This window comes from Dendropsophus ebraccatus, chromosome 1, assembly GCF_027789765.1.
Source record: "Dendropsophus ebraccatus isolate aDenEbr1 chromosome 1, aDenEbr1.pat, whole genome shotgun sequence".
Taxonomy (NCBI): Eukaryota; Metazoa; Chordata; class Amphibia; order Anura; family Hylidae; genus Dendropsophus; species Dendropsophus ebraccatus.
This window is the reverse complement of record NC_091454.1, coordinates 179410151-179433359: the sequence shown is the minus strand read 5'-3', so window position 1 is coordinate 179433359 and position 23209 is coordinate 179410151. Positions and strand designations below refer to the sequence as shown.

The window sequence follows — 23209 nt, the reverse complement described above, 5'->3', positions numbered from 1 at the left end:
TATACAAAAAAACATTTCAGAAAAATCCTATTGCAGAGATCCAAGCACAGGAAAGGTGAACAATAGTTTAAACATTTTTGCCAACTCTAGCACAATATTCCGGAGCTTCCAAGAAGAAAAAAAACCTAAAGCAACATATCCTGAGTAAAAAAAAAAATCATCTCCTACCTGCAGTCCACTTAACTACTAAGCACCATCTTCAGAGACAACCATCCATAGCTGCAGGAACCAGGTGAGTATCTTTAGAGCCTGGTCTGGGGTCTGCATTTATTTAGAGGTTATAGATTTGTTAATGAGGTGAGGAACTTAAATTTTTTTTAAGGGGTCTGCTTATGTTTTAAGGTTATAGTCTGTATTCGTTTAGGGCATCAGGTTTCTTTATGTAGGGACCAAATGCTTATTTAACCCGAAATGACCCAGTGGACTGCGCCAATTTTCACTTTTGCATTTTCGTTTTTTCCTCCTCAGTTTCTAAGAGCTCTAGCACTTTCAGTTTTCTATCTACAGGACCATGTAAGGGGTGGCGTCTTTCATTCTACCATAACATGTATGATGAAACCCCAAAAATACTATTTATGAAAATATAAATCATAAAAAAGAATGCTATATGGTAACTTTTGGGGGTTCCTGTATGTACGTAATGCACTATATGGTAAAAGCAACATTATATCATTATTCTATAGGTTAGTTCGAACACAGATTCTCGTGTTATATATTTTATGAAATCCTTTTTTTTTGTTGCAATTATTATTAATAAAATGGCCCTATTGTGACGCTTATAACGGTTTTATTTTTTCACCTATAGGGCGTCATTTTTTGCACCATAATCTCTAGTTTTTTTAATACCATATCTGTGTAGATCGTATTTTTTTACATCACTTTTTAGTAATTTTGTTTTATATATAATGTAACAAAAAAACGGCAATCCTGGCGCTTCCCCCCCCCCTTTTTGTTTACACCGTTCTCAGTTCACAATGACGCCTGTTATATTTTAATAGAGCGGATAATTATGCACGCTACAGTATATTATATGTTTATGTATTTTTATATGTTTTATTTATATAATGGGAAAGGGGGGGAGGTGATTTTAATCTTTATTGGGGGGGGGGAGGGGCTCTGGGGTATTTATAAAAACACACTTTTTTTTCTTTTTTTTACACATTTTAAGTCCCCCTGGGGGACTTTTACATGCAATACTTAGATTGCATTCACTAATCACTGCTATGCCATAGACATATCATTGATCAGTGTAATAGGTATAATAGGCGCTTTGCTGATTGAGCCTGCCTGTGGCAGACTCAATAAGCAGATTGCCGATTGGACCTCACGGAGGAAGGTAAGAAACCTCTGGCAGTCCGTTAAAATGATCGGGACCCCCGCAGTCACATGTCAGGGGTCCCGGTCAGTAAGTGAAAGAAGCTGCTCCTGTCACTTACACTTAAATGCTGCGATCACAGTGTTTAAGGGGTTAATGACAGGTTGCAGCGCGATCACTGCAGTCTGTCATTGACATTGAAGGCCCTGCTGCTGATTGCAACCGGCCCCCACCTGCTAAGAAGCACGCTCTGCTGTGGAACGCTCTTCATAGCTTCTTAAAGACCCAGGACGTACAGTTACATCATGGGTCATCTGGTGACAGACATCCATGATGTAACTGTACGTCCAGGGTAGTCTAGGGGTTAAGAACACTTCATTTTGGTTTATGTCAAATGCTTTAAAAAGAGGTACCGTACATTTAATTGGGCAGTTGGGCATAATAGTTCACATTACTGGCAAGTAGAAGGTAAAAAAATTGACATGTCTGTTCTGCAGACATCTGTCGCCCCTGCTTACAGGAGAAACCAGGTGGTCCCATGACTATTATGGAAAGACATAGGGGGAGATATATCAAACCGGGGTAAAGTAGAATTTTCTTAGTCGCCCCTTGCAACCAATCAGATTCCACCTTTCATTTTTTAAATAATCTGTGAGGAATGAAAGGTGGAATCTGATTGGTTGCTAGGGGCAACTAAGACAATTCTACTTTACACCATTTTGATAAATCTCCCACTAGTGTTTTTCTACCACATAGATAAGCAATAGAAGTGAGCAAAGTTCGAGCATGTTCTCGTTCATCCGAACTAGAGCGTGCAACATTTGAGCATGCCCTAGTTCGTCGGAACCAGAGTTTGCGGCATTTGAGCATGCTCAAAGTTCGCTCAACTGAAATAAGGAAACAAGTACAACATAGAAATACACTCACTCATCAGGTAGCTGGAAATGAAAGGGAAGCCTGTGACTCCCAGCTGTAAACAAGTGGGGTTCTCCTAGAAAAAAAAAACAAAAAACGGAGGTTAAGAAACATTTCTTTCATGTGCCGGCTGTGGCTGCTGGAAAGGAGCGCCAGGACAAGGGTCGCCGGAGGGACACTAAGCATCCCTCTGCCATCATCCTTTTACAAAGCCGCAGCCAGCACAGCGCAAGGAAAAAAAGCACTAAACATTTCCGTAATAAATGTATATTGATAATTTGTATATCTTTTGTCGGACTTCTCCTTTAAGGCGCATGGATGCTGACACTTAGGCTGCATTCCCATGTTCCGTGTTCCTCATAGAACACGGACGTGGAATGCCGGAAACAGACTCTCCCCCACCCAGGCAGCATCTGTGATTAGATGCTGGGAGCGGGAGAACTGTACAGATATGCGCCGCGCTGTAATGAAACAGTCGCATGGCGCTGTCATTACAGCGCGGCGCATATCAGTACAGTTCCCCCGTTCCCAGAATCTAATTACAGATGCTGCCCGGGCAGGGGAGAGTCCGTTACAGGCATTCCACGTGGGAATGCAGCGTTAGATCTGTTTCTTTCAGTTGTTGGGGGACATAATCCTATATCTAACAAAATAGGCATCTACAATGGGTAGGCAACCACGGTCACTGGACAATTTATAAGGAACATATCTAATGATTTTGTCCAGCGTCCATTTACTAAGAGGAAGGCCTATTGTAAATTCCCTTGATCCTGCTAATAAGTACAGTGGTACCTTTGTTTAAGAGTAACTTGGTTTAAGAGCGTTTTGGTATAAGAGCTCACAGTTTTTCAAAATTGTAACTTGGTTTAAGAGCATTGCTTTGGTTTAAGAGCTTCCTGCGCTGGATGGGAGGGAAAGTCAGGGAGGGGCATGGTCTACAAAGTTTGGTCTACAGCCCAGTACTCTTTCCCAGGAAGTCTCCGTCACCTTCCAAATCATAGCAGATCTACTTCAGGCTGGGGCTTGCATCAGGGGACAGGACTGCAATGGTCATAGCTTCATAGCTGTAACCCCTCTCTCCCTGGACAGAGAGTGCTGCCTTTATGTACCTTCCTCTGCCCTGCTCATTCCTTCATGCTCCCTGCAGTCTCTGTCAGCCCTTGTGTTTCCCATCCTCTCCATTCCTGCTATCATGTGCCTGCGCTCACACTCAGCTATACACACTGCAGCTATAATGTGCCTGCACTCACACTCAGCCGTTCACACTGCTATATAGAAGTTTCTGTCACTGTCCTTCTGCACATCTCTGTGATTCTCACTTCCTGATTGGTCCTTGCTGAACACACATCCCCTTCCCCATTGCTGTCATGTGTCCACACAGACCTCTGACAGCAGCCTTGCGTCTCTAGACTAGCCTGTTGTACTACGCTACTGCATTATGGGGATCTGCACCTCCATTCTGTATCTACAAGCTGCTGCTGTTTTTTCAGGTTTATGCAATTACTATTCTTCACATGCTGATTGCTATACTGTACAGTATCTTATAATATGACATATTCAGCTTTCTAAATGTTTGTTTTACATGTTATTTACAATTTAAAAAAGTATTTTTGGTGTGCGGAACCAATTGTCTGCATTTTAATGATTCCTGATGAGAAAATCTGTTTTGGTTTAAGAGTGGATTTGGATTACAAGCACGGTCCTGGAATGAATTATGCTCGTAATCCAAGGCACCACTGTATTTTGGTAGTCAGGGAATAGAATTCACTAGTTATCACATGTCTCTTCATGACATGACAATCACACCAATGAGCTTCATTAACCCTTCCAATTATGAATAAAATGCATATCATATAATATTCTCTATTCATCTAACAAAGGATATGCACTCTCAATATGTGACACCCCTACAACAGAGACCACCTCCCTCCCATGTAAACAGTCGTTCCGTAAACGGTTGCAAAAACAAATTTTCTCTACGATATATCCTTCCATCTAAACGCTGATAGTTATTTAAAAAAATCGTTACTTCGAAAGCGTTAATCGTACGATCGGGCGAATTATCGCTCCGTGTAAACGTAGCGTAACAAAGCAACATAATAACAAAATTCTTCTACTTTAACTTAAACTATAAAGTGGTGTTCAAAAATGTAATGTTACTATGATCCCTTCCTATATTTAGATGCACATGAACTCCCATCAGCGGGAGGTATTTTACATCTGGTGATCATCAACATAAATAACACAATAATGAAAAATAAATAAATAAATAAAGGAAGAAAAATTTGTTTAAAAACTTCCAAGAAAAAAGAAGAAAAAAAATCTTCAACCAGTGCTATAAAAAAAATTGTTTAAGGGGATATCCACAATTAGAAAAATAGCATCACACCTGTTTAAGGTTGTGTGTGGTATTACAATTCAGCTCTATTAACCTAAATAAAACTGCAAAACAACACCCAACAAAAGTAGTTCTATTTATAGAAGAAAGCAGACATGTTTTTGTAAGCCTAGATAACCCACTTTAGGCTTCGTTCCCACTGTGCAAAACTAGCGGAATTCCGTGGCGGAATGAACATGTTCATTCTTCAGCACGGACAGAGCAGGAGCGCGCGCCTCCCATAGACTCCCATTATGAGAGGGAATTCCGCTAGTTTTGCTCAGTTGGAACGAAGCCTTAGGGTGCATAGTAAAAAAACAAACCAAAACTGCTTTGTATAGTCTTTGTCAGTGACTGCCAGAACGTTTCACACATTTTCTTGTGACCCTCTTTTTTTCTTTATGTTACATCCCAGAATCCCTACTATTTGTCTTTTGAGAGGCTGCAGTGGCATTTGGTACCCTACGTTCCTTTTGAAAAATATACAAAGCTATGGACAACTCAAACATTCCCAGCTGTGCATGTTAAAGCAGTGCTTCTTAATTCCAGTCCTCACCAACAGGTCATGTTTTGAGGATATCCCATACAAAGAACACATGTGATAACACCTGATGCACTGACTAAGTATATCACCTGTGAAATACTAAGGAAATCCTCAAAACATTATCTGTTGGTGAGGCCTGAGGACTGGAATTGAGAAGCACTATGTTAAAGTAACTCAATATCAGTGTCGGTTCGTACCTGTCCTTCAATATGTCCCATATAGGATCTGGGAGGGTGACGGTGAGACCCAGGAGCTTGCTGGGCATAGATCAAACATCCAAAAGTAATAGGCTTGTAGCACTTCGTTCCCAACAATAACACTCCTTTAATTGATGCAAATAAAGTATCATTATTGTTGGGAATGGAGTCCTACGAGCCTATTACTTTTGGATATTCCCAGCAGTAGTCAGTATTAGAAAAACATTGTGAGCCCAGGATCAGGATCTTATAGTTTACTTTCACAATTTCTCTGGCCTATCGCCTCTTCTTGGTTTTCCCTCAATGAGCTCACAGACAGCTGGTTCACTTGTTCCCTAACTAGAACTCAGTCTATTGAATAGTATGTGCACAGATGAGGTCACTTATTTTATATTTTATTGGGAAAATTCTAAATTTATTGTTCCAATCATATGGTGTTGTACAGCAGTAGGACATATAGGTGTGACATTATCGCTGTACATTCAATAAGTAATGGAACCCTGGCTCCCTGCTAATACTGGGGCTATTCTTAGCAATAGCACATGCTGTGCCACTAGGCAGCTCACTATGCTAGGAGTCTGGAACTCACTTGTCACTATGTCATACAGGACATGAAAAATTGTCTCTCTACATAGTTACACTTGTAAACCAGTCCAGGAAGCTGAGATTTCTGTCTGTTCAACAGAAATGACCCCTTTAAAAGAAGTTTCATTTGCACTTTGTATGACTCACAGCTGCTTGTGTAAAGTTTGATCAATTTTATGGAGCCAAATGGAGGTTGTCTTGTCTTTTCCAACACAAACGATGAGAAGGACAATAGGCCGATCCTTTTCTAACATAAGGTATATTTGTCATTTGAAAGTCGGGAGATAACACGCTGCCATCTGCGATCCTCGGTTGTGATCTGAATGCTCCAAACCTGACCAATCAGAAATTTTCACAGTTCTCTGTCAATTTTTTTTTTTTTCTAATGACAGGTAGTCTTTTTTTGAAATTTTCCATTTAGGCAATGACCACCATTATCCAGGTCACCATCTACAATACTTTTTCTCTGCAGGGTCCAGGGAATTCACAGAAGTGGCCATGTTTTTGTAACGCTGGATAACCCCTTTAAGGAGGGAAGCTAAGAGGAACTTTGTCAGACTAGAAAGAATACATCACTTTCTGCAGGACATACATTCAAAGGATGTTTTTCAGGCTTAGTAAGACATGGCAGCTTTCTTCAAGAAACAGCTCCTCTTGTTCTCAGTTTGTGCATAGTTCTGCAGCTAAGGTGTGTGCATGTGTGTGTGTGTGTGGGGGGGGGGCAGTGCTATTTTTGCAAGAAAGTAGCTGTGCTTTTCCTAGTTCTGGATAAGCCCTTTAAAATTTCAGTAATAATGCAGCCAAAGTAAGAAAATCATTGCCAGTATGTTACCACCAGCCTATGTCTGACAATATGTAGTGAAATTTGATGGAGAGAAGAAAGGTTCCATTCCATGGGTTCCATGTACGTAGAGTAAACAAATACATGTTAATAGAATATTTTCTGTTCTTCATTATTTATCCAATATCAGTTTTGTTGATCCTTTGCCAGGTCATTGACCTCTAAATACTAGAAATACAATGTTGTGATTGTGAATACAAAGAAAGAAAATCTGTGATAAGAAATGTTTGTGCAAGATTGGTGTCCGACTTAAGTTCTTGAGATTGTATATACACAAGTGTTCATGCACGAGGCTACTCCCAAATGCTGTTATACAGTGGCCGGCTGTAACAGTAATAACAACTGCCTAATATTGTGCAAGTCCCCTTCTTGCTGCCAAAACTGTGCCGAGTCATTAGGCATGAACTTCATAAGGGATCTGAATCTGGGGAATTTAGAGGCCACGTCACCGCCTTGAAATTTGTCATGTTCCTCATATGATTACTGAGCAGTTTCTGCAGTGTGGCAAAGGATTATAAAATACATAAGGGGCCGTGACAAAAATCCCCCCCCCCCCCCCCGCCCCCCCTGTTGTTACATAGTGACCAACAAAAACATAATCTTTCTGTATTCTAAATTCATCTGCTGTTGATGGTGGAGTTGGGTCTCATTCAGCTCTTGCTATGGGGTTTTATGGTTAGTAGTTTGTCTGCACATACACAGTGAAGCGGAGCTGTGGTAACCCAATGGAGTTTGATGCCCTTTGCTGTGCTTGATCTATATTGAAGACAAGCTGTTGCGGCATCTCTGTGGTTAGTGGTAAAGAGCGTGTAGTTATTACAGGACCACTGCACCATGTGCGAGCCAGCTTTCTTCTTTGAGTCATAAATGAAGGAGTGAGAACAACATGTCAAAAGTTCTGATTGGCGAGGGTCTTATTGCTGAATCAGAAAAAGGAGCCAAGAGAAGTGCGTAGTAGTACATGTCACTCCCACTCTTGCAGCAATCTCCATGTAGGCATCTCCATTATAAGTCTATAGGGCTGTCTGGACAGAGATGAGCAACAGTGCCCTGCATGTCCAATAAATATCCCAGAGTGCTTCTTCAAGGTCTTTTAAAACCTGGCTGTCAAAGCATTAAAGGGAACCTGTTACTGGTTCCAAGCTGACTAAAAAACAGGCAGCATAAAACACTGATAACGTCTGATTGCACCCGCACTTCCATCTTCCCCCTTCCCTGCTGTGTGTCCACCCGGATCAATAAAGCATTCCACGGTGATACAGTGGTGAGTGCCCACTTCTATTGTTCTATATATGCCTATAAAACACCGATATGCTAACTTATCCCAAAGATCTATAATTCACCCCGAATGGCTGTGCCGTTTCAGAATAATCATAGTTGCCACCTTAGCTGGGAATGGTGCTCTGAGTCATTGGGGTTGGACAGAACCCTGATTGACATCTCTTATATGCAAATAGAAAGATCTGTCAGTCTGGGTGGGTGGACAGCACTGATAATTCAAAGCTCCGTTCCCACTGACAGTTACAACTATGACTACTATGAAAACAGCACAGCCACTACGGGTGAATCAAAGATTGAAAAGAGAGCTTGTTTGTGATCCGTGCTGCCAGTGGGTAAGGTGGCAGGAAGCTCGGGATGAGGAACTTTCAATGGCCAGCTTATTGTTTCTGGCTTTGATTTTCTGCATTTGAGCAGTCAAACTTTTTTCTTGTATTGTGCATTCTTAGCACTGCATAAATTATTTAAGATATACATTTTCTGAGGCTATATATATATATATATATATATATATATATATATATATATATATATATATATTATTTTTTTTTATAGATAAGGCTGGGTTTTTTAATGTACACAAAAACATGGGTGACCACATTTTTGTGTACATTACAAACAAAAAGTTTTGATCTTTTTTATAATAGAAGTAAATGGAAAAGGAATCAAAATGAATACACACAAACGCATCTGTTTTTCCATCTATTTCATCCAGCCTACTCCTGGGGGGCCTACAAGTGTCCCAACTGCCCATATCTGATCTTACTGCAGCTGCACATTACTTAAGGCCCTATTCCACCAACAGATCTGATGACAGATTATCTGCCAAAGATTTGAAACCAAACCCAGGAGTGGATTTGAAAAGGAGAAATCCAGTCTTTCCTTTATGACCTGTTCTCTGTTTATAGTCATTTTCTGGGTTTGGCTTCAAATCTTTGGCAGATAATCTGTCGTCAGATCTGTTGGTGGAATAGGACCTTTAGGGACCCACCGAAAAATCGTCCGGTGGGCCTTTGAGTAGTGTGCAGCTGCAGGGCTTTCCTAGGTGAGCTCACTAAAAACAAAACTTTCCTCCCACATACTCCCTCATCGCTGCAGATCTCTCCTGCTCTTTCTTCCAGCATAAGCAGTGTGTATTACAGACTAGGGGCCATCTATTTTAGGTGGACCATACAGGGGGCCATTATTAAAGGTGGACCACCCAGGGGGCCATTACTATATAGAGAATGCACAGAGGGCGTACTGATGAGAGCAAGCTCATCGTTCTAGGGTCCTACATTAGTGTGCCTATGCATGGGGGAGGGGGGTGGACAGCCTGGGGCCTAGGGTACATTTAGTCACTGGTTCAAAGACTTTGTCAGTAACTTACCTGACCGCGCTCCAGCGTCGTCTGGTCCGGCTGGAGCGCAGCGCCGTCCTCCTCGGCCGAGCCGGGTGACGTCACGGAGACCCGACGGCGTCCCTAGTAACCAGGGAGGCCGCGGGTCTCGCGTTAGTGTACGTCGCCCGGCCAAGCAGCTGAGTGCTGTTGAGCTCAGGCTGAGTGACGGATCGCTCTGCCACTCAGCCTGCAGCGCACCAGCTGCTATGTGTCTGGATTCAGGAGGCCGGACCAATCAGTCTTTGGTCCGGGCTCCTGATCCAGTATAAAGTGTTTGCAGTGTCAGCCTCTAATCGCTGGCTATTAGTTGTTTCTGATCCCAGCTCCCCAGTCCCTTGTATTCTGTCCTATCCTTCTCCATTTTGTCTTGCCTGGATTCTGACCTTTTGCCTGTCCCCTGACTCTCCGCTCGGTTCTGATTTTGTACTGCGTTGCTCGTTTGGTTCCTGACTCGGCTAGTTGACTTTCCGCATTTTGTTTGTCTGTCTGTCTGCGTTTTATGTTCTGCACGTATACAGTATAGGGATTGTCTTCGTGGTTGTCCGCGACCGCCTAGGGTCGACTGAGGCAAGTAGGCAGGTGACAGTGGGTGGGGTCAGATTTAGGGCCCACTGTCGAGTGTGTTGTCTTCACCTGCCGATCGTGACAGAATAGCCAGCCTGTACAGTTTCGTGACGTGCACCAGGATTTCTATTATGGATCCTATGAAAGCATTGTTGGAGCAAATGCAGAACCTAAATTCTATGGTACAGAGCCTTGCTGAGCGGGTTCAGGAGCAGGAGGCTGCTCCCCGACAAGTTACTATGACCACCCCTTCCCCCCCTGAACCACCGGTACAACTCCCAGAAAAATTTAAGGGTGATCGAAGGAATTTCCGGACCTTCAGAGAGGGGTGCAGACTGTTCTTTCGACTACGTCCCCGCTCCTCAGGGGACGAGTCTCAAAGAGTGGGGATTATCATGTCACTGTTGCAGGGGCCACCACAGGAGTGGGCATTTTCTCTTCCTCCCAACGCCATAGAGTTAACCTCGGTTGATTATTTCTTTTCAGCTTTGGGGTTATTGTATGACGACCCTGACAGGACTGCTGTAGCCGAGCGACAGTTGACATCCTTAAAACAAGGTAAAAGGCCAGTTGAGGACTATTGCGCAGAGTTCCGCCAGTGGTGTATCCCATCCGGTTGGAACGACTCTGCTCTGCGCTATCAGTTTCGGGTGGGCCTATCTGAGCAGCTAAAGGACTGGTTGGTAGCTTATCCTCCCCCTGAAACGTTAGAAGAGACCATGACGTTAGCCATCAGGGTGGACCGTCGTACGCGGGACAGACGTAGGGAGAAAGGAATCGTTGAACTCTGTAAAACCCCTACCTCTTTTCTGTCTCCTTCTAAACCTCCTCCTTCCCCGTTACCACCTCCGGAGGAACCCATGCAGATCGGGGCTACCGATGCGAAAACTAGACGGGCCCATCGTATGCAACATAATCTGTGTCTGTACTGTGGCAAAGCTGGACATCGTGTTCGGGAATGTACTTCCAAGCCTGGATCATCGCCGGAAAACTCCAGCGCCTGAGTGACTATCGAGGGGGTCACTCAGGCGCACAGGTACCACTCGATAAGAATAAATTAATGGTCCCCATCTCACTATGTTTGGGTGAGAAGTGTATTTCGGGAATGGCCCATGTGGATTCAGGGGCATCCGCTAATTTTATTAATTCCGGGTTTTGGTCCAGTTTGGAGGTATGTCCACTTCAGCTTAAATGCCCGCTGAGTATTACTGGGGCGGACTTTACACCACTGGCTCAAGGTAGAGTGAAATATATCACTCCTCCTCTAGAAGTAAAAGTGGGGTCGATCCATTCGGAGTGTCTTGATTTTTTGGTTATGGACAATTTGTCTTCCAATGTTATTTTAGGTTTGCCCTGGTTGACCCAGCATAACCCTGTTTTTGATTGGGCAAGCAGAGAGCTCGTCCAATGGGGGCCCGGGTGTGCTGCTCACTGTATTTCTTTAAATCTAACAGGATGTTCTTCATTAGAAGGGGAGATCCCCGAGTTTCTGTCTGATTTTGGTGATGTTTTTGATGAAAAATCGGTGGATGAACTACCCCCTCATCGTCCATACGATTGTGCTATCGATTTGGTTCCTGAATCTAAATACCCGAAAGGGCGTATCTTTAATTTGTCTAGACCAGAAAGGGAAGCTATGCGGGATTATATTAAGGAAAGTTTACATAAGGGTCACATCCGTCCCTCCTGTTCTCCCCTTGGGGCCGGATTTTTCTTCGTAGGTAAAAAAGATGGTGGATTACGTCCCTGCATTGATTATCGGGAGCTAAATAAAATCACCATTAAGAATCAACACCCGCTCCCTTTGATTCCAGATTTGTTTGATCAGATTGGGGGGGCCCGGTGGTTTTCTAAAATCGACCTCCGGGGGGCCTATAATTTGATTCGAATAAGGGAGGGTGACGAGTGGAAAACTGCATTCAATACCCCCGAGGGACACTTTGAATACCTAGTCATGCCCTTCGGGTTGTGTAATGCGCCTGCAGTTTTCCAACGCTTCGTCAATGATGTGTTTCGTGAGTACCTGGGTCGTTTTGTGGTGGTGTACTTGGACGATATCTTGGTTTTTTCTCCAGATTGGTCTTCACATGTCAATCATGTTCGCAGAGTTATGGAACTGTTAAGACACAATCAGTTATTTGCGAAGTTGTCGAAGTGCCAGTTTGGTGTTCAGGAGGTCTCTTTCCTGGGATATAAAATCACCCCTAGTTCTTTTGGTATGGATCCCCTTAAGGTGGCAGCCATTGAAAAGTGGGAACGCCCCAGGAATCTTAAAGCTCTTCAAAGATTTCTGGGTTTCGCCAACTACTACAGAAAATTTATTAAAGGCTTCTCAGTAATTGCTAAACCCTTAACTGATCTCACCAGAAGGGGTTCCGATATGGATAACTGGACTCCTGAAGCCATTCTGGCCTTCGACAAACTCAAAACATGTTTTTCTGTCGCTCCAGTGTTGATTCAACCTAACTTTGAATTACCTTTTATTGTCGAGGTAGACGCATCAGAGGTGGGTGTAGGGGCTGTCCTCTCTCAAGGTCCCGTAACACTCACTAACCTCCGACCCGTTGCCTACTTCTCTAGAAAGTTCTCCAAGACCGAATGCAACTATGATATTGGCAATAGAGAGCTCCTTGCCATTAAGTGGGCATTTGATGAGTGGAGACATTTTTTAGAAGGGGCTAAACACAAAATTAAAGTTCTTACCGATCATAAAAACCTCGTTTATTTAGATAAAGCCAAGCGCCTTACTCCACGGCAAGCCAGATGGGCATTGTTTTTTGCACGGTTTGATTTTGAAATCACCTTCAGACCAGGGTCCAAGAATGTAAAGGCAGATGCGTTATCTCGTAGTTTCAGTGTTAAAGAGGTCCCTGTAAGAGAATCCGAAACCATCTTATCTCCTGGGGTGGTGGTGGCAATTCTGCAGCCCGATCTGGCTGCTCAGGTGGTTCAGTCTCAGTCCATGGCACCTAGAAACACCCCGGAAAATAAACTATTTGTTCCCCCTAATCTTCGGTTGAAAGTGTTGGAAGAAACACATTGTTCAGTACTGGCAGGTCATCCAGGTATTGCTGGTACCAAGTACCTACTGTCTCGTCATTACTGGTGGCCATCCTGGGCTACGGATACTAAACTGTTTGTAGAAGCTTGTGAGATTTGCGCCAGGTCCAAGGTTCCTCGCAGGTTACCGGAGGGACTTCTTCAACCCCTGCCCCTGCCTGCTAGACCTTGGACCCACATCTCCATGGATTTTATAACTGATTTACCACCCTCTAAGGGTAAAACGGTGATTTGGGTGGTTGTTGACAGGTTCTCGAAGATGTGTCATTTAATTCCTCTCAGCAAACTGCCCAATGCTCGTACTTTGGCCTCTCTTTTTATTAGTCATGTCTTACGGTTGCATGGGGTACCGGAGAATATTGTGTCGGACCGGGGGGTACAGTTTGTATCTAGATTCTGGAAAGAGTTTTGTGGTCGTCTAGGTATATCTTTGTCATTTTCTTCAGCCTTTCATCCACAATCCAATGGACAAACGGAGAGGGTAAATCAGTCACTGGAGCAATTCTTAAGGTGTTTTGTTGCAGGCTCACAGGAGAAATGGAGAGAATACTTACCATTGGCTGAATTTGCCCTGAACAATCGTGAAAGTCAGTCTCTCAAAATGTCGCCGTTCTTTTGTAATTTTGGGTTTAATCCTCGTTGTTCTTCTGTACATGCGTCCGAATCCACTAATCCATCCGCCGAAAAAATTTACAGAAAACTGTGCACAGTTTGGGCCCAGGCTCTGCAGAACCTGGTTAAAGCTCAAGAGAATTGTAAAAAACAATCTAATAAAAGACGCATATCTGGCCCTGAGTACAGGGTGGGTGACAAGGTGTGGCTCTCCACTAGAAATTTGAAATTAAAGACACCATCTGGTAAATTGTCTCCAAAATACATTGGTCCTTATCCTATAGTAGAAATCATAAATCCAGTTTCATTTAAGCTGCTGTTGCCTAGGAGTCTTAGAATTCACAATGTTTTTCATAAATCTCTATTGAAAAAATTTTTTAATCCAGTGATTCCGTCTGCTCCTCCCGCTCCGTTAATCATTCAAGGTGAACTGGAATATGAGGTGGAGAGAATTCTGGATTCTCGTTGGGTTCAGAGTTCTTTACAATATTTAGTTCATTGGAAAGGATTTGGACCAGAGGAGCGCACCTGGGTAGCTAGTAGAGATTTGCATGCTTCACGTCTAGTTAGACAGTTTCATCTGCAAAATCCATCTAAGCCTGGTCCCTTAGGTAGAGGTCCGGAGGCCCCTCCTGAAGGGGGGGGTAATGTCAGTAACTTACCTGACCGCGCTCCAGCGTCGTCTGGTCCGGCTGGAGCGCAGCGCCGTCCTCCTCGGCCGAGCCGGGTGACGTCACGGAGACCCGACGGCGTCCCTAGTAACCAGGGAGGCCGCGGGTCTCGCGTTAGTGTACGTCGCCCGGCCAAGCAGCTGAGTGCTGTTGAGCTCAGGCTGAGTGACGGATCGCTCTGCCACTCAGCCTGCAGCGCACCAGCTGCTATGTGTCTGGATTCAGGAGGCCGGACCAATCAGTCTTTGGTCCGGGCTCCTGATCCAGTATAAAGTGTTTGCAGTGTCAGCCTCTAATCGCTGGCTATTAGTTGTTTCTGATCCCAGCTCCCCAGTCCCTTGTATTCTGTCCTATCCTTCTCCATTTTGTCTTGCCTGGATTCTGACCTTTTGCCTGTCCCCTGACTCTCCGCTCGGTTCTGATTTTGTACTGCGTTGCTCGTTTGGTTCCTGACTCGGCTAGTTGACTTTCCGCATTTTGTTTGTCTGTCTGTCTGCGTTTTATGTTCTGCACGTATACAGTATAGGGATTGTCTTCGTGGTTGTCCGCGACCGCCTAGGGTCGACTGAGGCAAGTAGGCAGGTGACAGTGGGTGGGGTCAGATTTAGGGCCCACTGTCGAGTGTGTTGTCTTCACCTGCCGATCGTGACAGACTTAGTGCAGAATCAGAGAGCTACAAATAGTCCACTACTGTACAGATGCCAAAATGCATGTCACTTCAAATGTAGTATATAAAGCTGCCTACCATCAAAACATATTAAGGGTGCGCTCACATATACAGGATCCGGAGCAGATTTGATGATGTGCTGATGATGGGCTGTGGATCTGCACCATCAAATCCACTGCGATACGGTATGTGTGAAGCTACCCTAATATGTGAAAGTGGCTTCTCAAAATTTTTACGTGTTACCGAAGGGGGGGGGGAATCAAAACAAGAAAAACACCTCCCTATTGGTAATTATAACTAGCCCAACAGCCACGTAACCGCTGCCGCCAGACCACACTGCCACGCTGCTGGTGAGGATATAAGTCCTGGCACCCCCACGCTAGCATCTGTTCCCAGGCACAGCGCAGATGCTAGCGTGGGGGCAGGGCGCAGCGTGTAAGTACAGTAGCACAAAGGAAGAAGGCAAAAAACATCCATGAGGTAGAAACCAATTTTACTTTTTTTTTTTTTTTTTTTTAATATCCAGGCTCCTTTTGTACTCTTGTACTGAGTTCACTAGGACAACTTTTTCTGGCTGAGAGTTTTATAGTCTCACTGCTCTTATAGTACACAATACCATCCTCTAGGCATAGAGGATGGAATAATGATCATCCAAGTTTGCAAAGTAAGGTTATGTTCACACTGTGGAGATTTCAAGCCTCTGCTTAAAGTTCCGCCTGTCCCATAGCCTCATTGATATTCGATATGTTATTTTTTTGAGTGGACAACGGAATTCCCTGGCGAATATTACAGAGTCTATGGCATGGGCGGAACTTCAATCGGAGGCCGCCAGGTACATCCTCTTTAAGCTGAACCCACGGATCGAACGGTGCAGTCACGGGAAAGCCGATGCCGGGGTCCATTCATTCTAAGGGAGCTGCGTCATACAGGGGAGGGAATTCCCTCCCACTGGGGGCGGGCCAACCTACCTCCAGTGCTTGAGCATCGGCCGTTCGATCTGTGGGTTCAGCTTAAAGAGGATGTACCTGGTGGTACATCCGCTTTAAAGTCTTTGCGCGTATTCCACAGTGTGAACATACCCTAAGGCAAGAGGACTACCTATTATATAGCGTATAGGTAGGATGCAAAAAGATACTCTGACATGTCACATCACAAGGATTTTTACAGGAACACACAATTGAGATGTGAAGTCACAAATCAGTGCAACACAAGCACAATTAGGCAAATTTGATCACAACCTTGCTGGAGTAAGGACCTGCCATTTGTCTCCACATGTCCCACACATGACTGCTTGGATGAGCAGCTACTTCCCCATCTGGTAACTGCCCTTATAGTCTGGGAAAGCGCTCTGTAATTGTACTGACGGCAAAGATAATTCTATTATTTAGGCTCTGTTCACACTAGAATCTTAGCTTCTGTTTATAATGTAGTCATGACAACCTTGATTCATTTCTGAATGGATGACGTATTCCATCGACTATAATGAGGTTTGTCAGGGTCCTGGGAAATGCTTTCCAGTGAGTTTCTGAGCTGGGATCCCTCAAAGGTTTTTAGTATGGAGCTTACTATATCATGATTTTAATGCACGTTAGGCATATATATATGTATATATAATCTTATATAGAGGGGAAAAATGCCATGCCTTTATGTATATTGGGGTTTTATGCCCCCCCTCCCCCGCGCACACACACACACAATTTTTCAATAGAAATCCTGAAGTCACATGACTTGCAGGGATAAAACGGCAGATATAAGAACACCTATACTAATATACACTAAAATAAGAAAACATCTCTTTATTATATTATTAGGCTTTATCTCTATAGTGCCAGCATATTCTGATGTAGTGTACAAATCAGATAAATTAACTTACAATTGCAAAAGTTATCCAGGATTAGTAAAAAAAAATAATATATACTGCTTTCTTCTTAACACAGCGCCACACCTGTCCTCAGGTTGTTTGTAGGATTACTACTTGGCTCTATTCACTTAGTTGGAACTGGGGTGCAATACCACATTCACCTCAAGAGTGGCGCTGTTTCTGGAAGACACATTATTTTTTTCGAATCATGGATAGTGTTGAGCGCATCAGCAAAATCTTAAACCTATGGCTGTATCCATGTTTTCGGGGACTCCCTAGGGCGGTATACATCAAATCAAATGCCGAGAGTTCAGATAATGTTACCAAGCCCAACTAGATTAAAAATAGTTTTTGAGCCAACCCATTATAATACATCCTATCCAATCTTAGCTACTACAATAGGGGTTCTCACCTGCGGATGCTGCCAGTATGGTCATCTCCTCATTAAGATATTCAATCCATTCTCCTTCTCTCTTCACCGTAAGTGAGGCGAAGGCTCCGCCACGTCCATGGAGGTGAAGCCCCAAAACTTGAATATCTTCCAGTAGCTCCAGCACCACCTGCCCAGACACAACTTCCCCTGCGGAGTAGCCATTTTTTCTTTCGTTGTCAAGCACAATGCTCATAAGAACTCCCCCAACCATTGTTACCCTGAAAATCTAGGGGGGTTCACTTAAGCTACAACACGACACATGTTTACCGTGACGTCATGCAACCCCTTTAAGTAAACAGATACAGGATTTTTGGCAAAATCTGGTAAAAATAAATAAATAAAATAGTTGACAATAAAGTATACAAAAAGGTAGGTTTAAGGCGGCAAAAAGACCTCCGTCAGGTCTGCGCTAAGTTTGGTGCAGCGACGTCTTAGTTGCAAAAACGCAATACTTGCTGAACAGATGACAAGATGATCTTGGGGCTTCCAAAAGATTTGGCTGGCTGCTTGGAAGAAGTCGCCTCTGTCTGTCATCGAAGCAAGAAGTGCACACAATGGGTCGTATTTAGGTTATAAGGGAAAACTTGTGACCACTAGTGAAAGCACAAAGCCGAATAGTGTCTTGTCATAGGGTTATATGGTCATCTGATCATGTGATGCAGCTGCATGCTGAAAACAAGAGCAATCTGGAAGACTTCCGGGTGTGCAGAGATGAGCTGCAACTTGTAAGAAGGCAGGAGATCCCTCCAGGGTGTACTCTGGAGATCAACGCTCTCGTCTCAATGTCCACTTAGGATCCTTGTGTCAATCACTTGTGGTATGGAGTCCCTTAGGGTGTACGAGAGCTGACAGTCTAAACACTTCCCTGTTATTTCCAGCCCTGCCTCACTCCCTACTCACAGCCAATTGATAGCCGGGATGTTTCTCTCCAACCACAGGCTCCTTCACAGACTGGCATGGAACTGCAGGATGTGCGACGCTGGAGCTGAATGGCTGGCTGCACAACACACGGGAAAGTTTCTAGTAAAGTTTCTTGTCAGTGTTGCAGGTGCTGGGAAAGCGTGTGCGGCACAGAAAGAAATGCTGAGAACACACAGACTATAAACAGGGAACAGGTCATAAAGGAAAGACTGAGATTTCGCCTCTCCTGGCTTTGGCTTCAAAAATCTGTCAGATAAATCTCTCTGTGTAAAGGCACCCGAAGGATATCCTCAAAATATAACCTGTTGGAGTACCTGAAGACCGGAGTTGAGAAACACCACGTTATACTATATTATTATCTTCATTATAACTCACACCTGGTTTAGCTTTAAATGACACAACAAGGCTAGGTTCACACTACTGTATGTAAAAGTGATTGCTGTGTTTTAACGGCCGTTATTATGAAAGATGGACGCTATTTTTCATAGTGTGAACCTAGCCCAAAACAGCATTTTTCTTGCATTTTAACTATTTTTTTTTCCTGTTTTAATCGGCAAACTCTCATTAAGCACAAGTTAAAAAGCACAAGCTAATTGAGGTCTCCACAGATACACAGATCAACTGAAACAGAAGGGGTACTCCAGTGAAAATCTTTTTTTTTAATCAACTGGTTTCAGAAAGTTTTATAGATTTGTAACTTCTATTTAAAAATCTCATGTCTTACAATACTTATCAGCTGCTGTATGTCATGCAGGAAATGTTGTTTTTAGTCAGACACAGGGCTTTCTGCTGCCACCTCTGTCCAAGACATGAACTGTCCAGAGCAGGAGAGGTTTTCTATGGGGATTTGCTACAGCTCTGGACAGTTCCTGACATGGACAGAGGTAGCAGCAGAGAGCACTGTGTCAGACGTATTTTGATTTTGTGCAGTGGTCCAATGGCCCTATATTTTTTTATTAGTTTATATAAAAGGGCTTTTCCAGGATTATAAAAACATGGCTGCTTTATTCCAGCAACAGCACCACTCTTGTACTCAGTTTGTATATGGTATTGCAGCTCAGTTTTTTATTGAAATGAATGAAGCTGATCTATAATACCACACAGGACCTGAGGACAAGGAAGCACTATTTTTCTTATTCTGAATGACCCCTTTAAGGTCAGATTCACACAGTGTTTTACCCTCCAAACACTATTTCCCATGGCTATTTTTGGGCACAAAAGCTGCAGCCAAATGTTTGTCAACATGATGTTTTTGTTTTATATTTTTTTCCCCTATAGTGGCATTTTTTGGGTCAGGTTTTCTGAAAGGCTTTTATGCTCTGACTGTGGTGTTTTTTCCCCCTAGTTCCTGGTGTTTTTCCTCCCATGAACCTGTATAGCTTGAAAAAACAAACAAACAAAAACTGAAAAAAAAAAAAAAAATTATATCAACGTATGTGTTTTTTCTGGTCTTTTTTTTCCTCCTCACATTCTTCAATAGAAGTCGGAGAACCACATGGTCATTCACATGACTTTTAATGATGAAAATGTAAAGAACACAAACAAAAACGAAACATATATACCAATACACAATATTCTGAAATCAGCTTTTTGACTACAGAAAGAGGCTTTTTTGCCTAATAAAACATTACAGTTTCTTAAAATCACTTGTACTGAAAAAAAAAATTAAATGACAGTTACACTTTAACTTAGGCTGGGTTCACACTATGTATATTTGAGGCTGTATTTGTGAGGCTGTATAGCAACCAAAACCAGGAGTGGATTGAAAACACAGAAAGGCTCTGTTCACATAATGTTGTAATTGAGTGGATGGCCATCATTTAATGGCAAATATTTGCTGTTATTTTAAAACAACGGCTGTGGTATTGAAATAATGGCCGTTATTTACTGTTATATGGCGGCCATCCACTCAATTTCAACATTGTGTGAACAGATCCTTTCTGTGTTTTCAATCCACTCCTGGTTTTGGTTGCTATGAGGACCTGACATGAGGACCAAATACAGCCTCAAATATACTGTGTGTGAACCCAGCCCCCAAGGGTACAAACACACACACCGTGTATGCAGCAGATACGCAGCAGATTTGATGGTGCAGATTTGATGCTGTGTTCAGTTATTTAGATTTAATTTGCGTATCGCAGCAGTAAATACGCTGCGTATACGGTGTGTGTGTTTGTACCCTAAAGGGGTACTCCGGCCAAGCTTACTTTGTATGGAGCTCAGCTACTGGAAGTCTGACGTCACAGCATGGGTGCGTTCCAGCACCGCCATTCTGTGCCGTGACGTACATGAGAGTGCGGCACCGTGCTATATCTAAAGAGGAGGGCGGCACAGCCTCAAGCAAGATACTCTCACTGCAGCTGACGATACGGCACAGAATGGTGGCACAGGAACGTAGCCATGACACCAGACTTAAAGTGGCTGAGATCTGTACAAAGTAATCTTGTCCCCCTTTAATTTCTTGAAAAAACAGCATCACACCTGTACTGAGGTTGTGTGTGGTATTACAATTCAGCTTAATTTGCCTCAATGGAACAGAGCTGTAAAACCACGCCCAAACTGAGGACAGAAGAGGGGCTGTTTCTGGAATAAAGCGGGCATGTTTTCTGAGCCTGGATAACCTTTTTAATTGGTTCCACCATCCATTAATAGCTTACTACTGTACCTGTATGTTTCAAGGAAAAATGTACTGTACCGTACTATACATTTAAAGGGGTATTCCTTTTAAACATAACTTTTCATATGTTGCTGCCCATGGTGAGACTAAGGGTACTATTCCACCAACAGATCTGACGAAAGATTATCTGCCAAAGATTTGAAGCCAAACTCAGGAACAGACTATAATCAGAGAACAGGTCATAAAGGAAAGACTGGATTTCTTCTCTTTTCAAATCCACTCCTGGGTTTGGCTTCAAATCTTTGGCAGATAATCTGTCGTCAGATCTGTTGGTGTAATAGTACCCTTAGAATTCATTATATACCCGTTATTATCTATGCAGTCTCCTTCTCCCAGTTCTGAGCTGTTGTTTTCTGCTGAAGACATAGAAAACTCTGTGTGAGCTTTTCTCGCTGTCTCGCCCTCCTCCCCCCCTTGCTACCGGCGGTAGCAAAAAAGTCTCCGGCAGGCTGTATCTGCAACCTTGTAGCTTTGTTGTAGTGTTAGGAGGGTTAATCTACAAAGTTGCAGATAGGGACTTGTTAGCCATCTCGGGAGGGAGAGGTAGACTGAGAGAAATGCTCACACACAGTTTTGATCGGAATACCCCATTACAGCAAAATAATGCCATGCACACAGGGACCCTCACACCTCATTTTTTATACTACATGCTTGTAACATTATCAGGAGGAGCCAATACAGACAATACAGTAAAGGGGAAGACTGGAGGAGATGGCTCAGACAAGTGGCCTATAAGAGGTAACACAAAGCAACACAACCACATAGTGATCGCTGTGTCAGTGTCACTGTGTGTGATCTGTGGTGGGTTGCAGCATGACTTCACCCAAGATTTCTGCCAAACAAATTGTTGCTGTGGGCAGGCTTTAGAGCCTATCATTTGTACATGAAGCTGCCAAAACCTTACTGCAGGATGGGATTAGTAATTCCCTTGTACAGTATTCTTCAAGATCAAGAATGATTCCTGAACAGTCCCTAATTTTTTTTTCTGTGTACTGCCAAATAACACAACTTTACACGGAACACATATCACTATATTGTTACTGACCAAAATCCTGTATGCCAAGGATGATAATATGGAAAATCCTGCTTTACAAGTAATAAATAATACTGCTACACCATAAGCACACAATACCATTACATAGAGACTGAATAATACCACCATACTTTTGCTGAACAAAACCCACTATACTAGCAAAATATTACAACAATACAATGATAATTATCACCGAGGAGAGGAGACCACCTTAGGTCAGATATATCCTAAAGCATAACGTTTATTAGGTACTTATGTAAAAAGGTACAAGCTGTGGCGTATGCCTGCACCTAAGCACAACAAAGCAAAAATACTACAAAACATATAAAGTGTTAGATGACTGACAGAGTGGGGAAAGAAAAATATATATTTGTTATCCCCTAATGTATTAGATGGGTGACATGGGAAGGGTAGGGTACAGGGGATGTGCACTCTATTCTCCTGGATCCGTAAACTTTCCCTGCCTTTTGGGGAACCCACCTCCTTAATAGGGTGGCCCCAACCACGGTGTCAATCCCCACTCTGACTAAAGTGCTCAGGTGAAAATAATAAACAGACAAACAAGTGTATCACAAACACCAAAATACTATATACATATTTACATGGAAGATAATCAATATACAATACGTTCATAGGGTGATAGGTTACTCCAAAATGAAAAAGCTATTCTGTTCCAACGCGTTTCCCCTGGGATAATAGATATGATTATAAATGTTTAACAGGTTCATCAGGGAACAAATGTCATATCCAGCTAAAATGTAGCCTAAGGAACGTATTTAAATACATATATTTCGTTAAAAGCTTGACCCATGATATTCAAGTGTTATACGGTACTGCCTGATAGCACGATAAATATAGTCAGCCAAATATACAAGTACATCACATCTCACATAGGTCCCCAGAATTGGCAGACATAGAAGGAATAGAGAAGAATAGAAAAGTACACCCCCATCAATACAGACGGCGAAGCCAAGGCTATATGTATAAGAAAAGGGTCACCACAAACTAGATACGTTGTATATATATACTAATGGGTAACACATGTATAAGCTGATATTGGAAATGATATATATATCTCCGGTCACTTAGCTGCGGTCTGAAGTCAGACCAAGTCTGATGATGCTATGACCATAGCATCATCAGACTTAGTCTGACTTCGGACCGCAGCATCATCAGACTTGGTCTGACTTCGGACCGCATGTAAATATGTATATAGTATTTTGGTGTTTGTGATACACTTGTTTGTCTGTTTATTATTTTCACCTGAGCACTTTAGT

At 43.0% G+C, this 23209-nt stretch overlaps 1 protein-coding gene across 1 annotated transcript in view; it reads right to left on the bottom strand.

Annotated features, from left to right (window-relative positions):
• The window catches only part of ARRDC4 (arrestin domain containing 4), a 35959-nt gene extending 18306 nt beyond the window's left edge, over nt 1–17653 (bottom strand). The window contains exons 1-2 of the mRNA XM_069985040.1: nt 17281–17653; nt 2243–2306 (exon numbers count right to left, since the gene is read on the bottom strand). Of these exons, the coding sequence (XP_069841141.1) occupies nt 2243–2306; nt 17281–17512 (296 nt within the window). The 5' untranslated portion in view covers nt 17513–17653. The remainder of the gene's footprint in view (nt 1–2242; nt 2307–17280) is intronic.
• Between the last annotated feature and the right edge of the window lie 5556 nt (nt 17654–23209).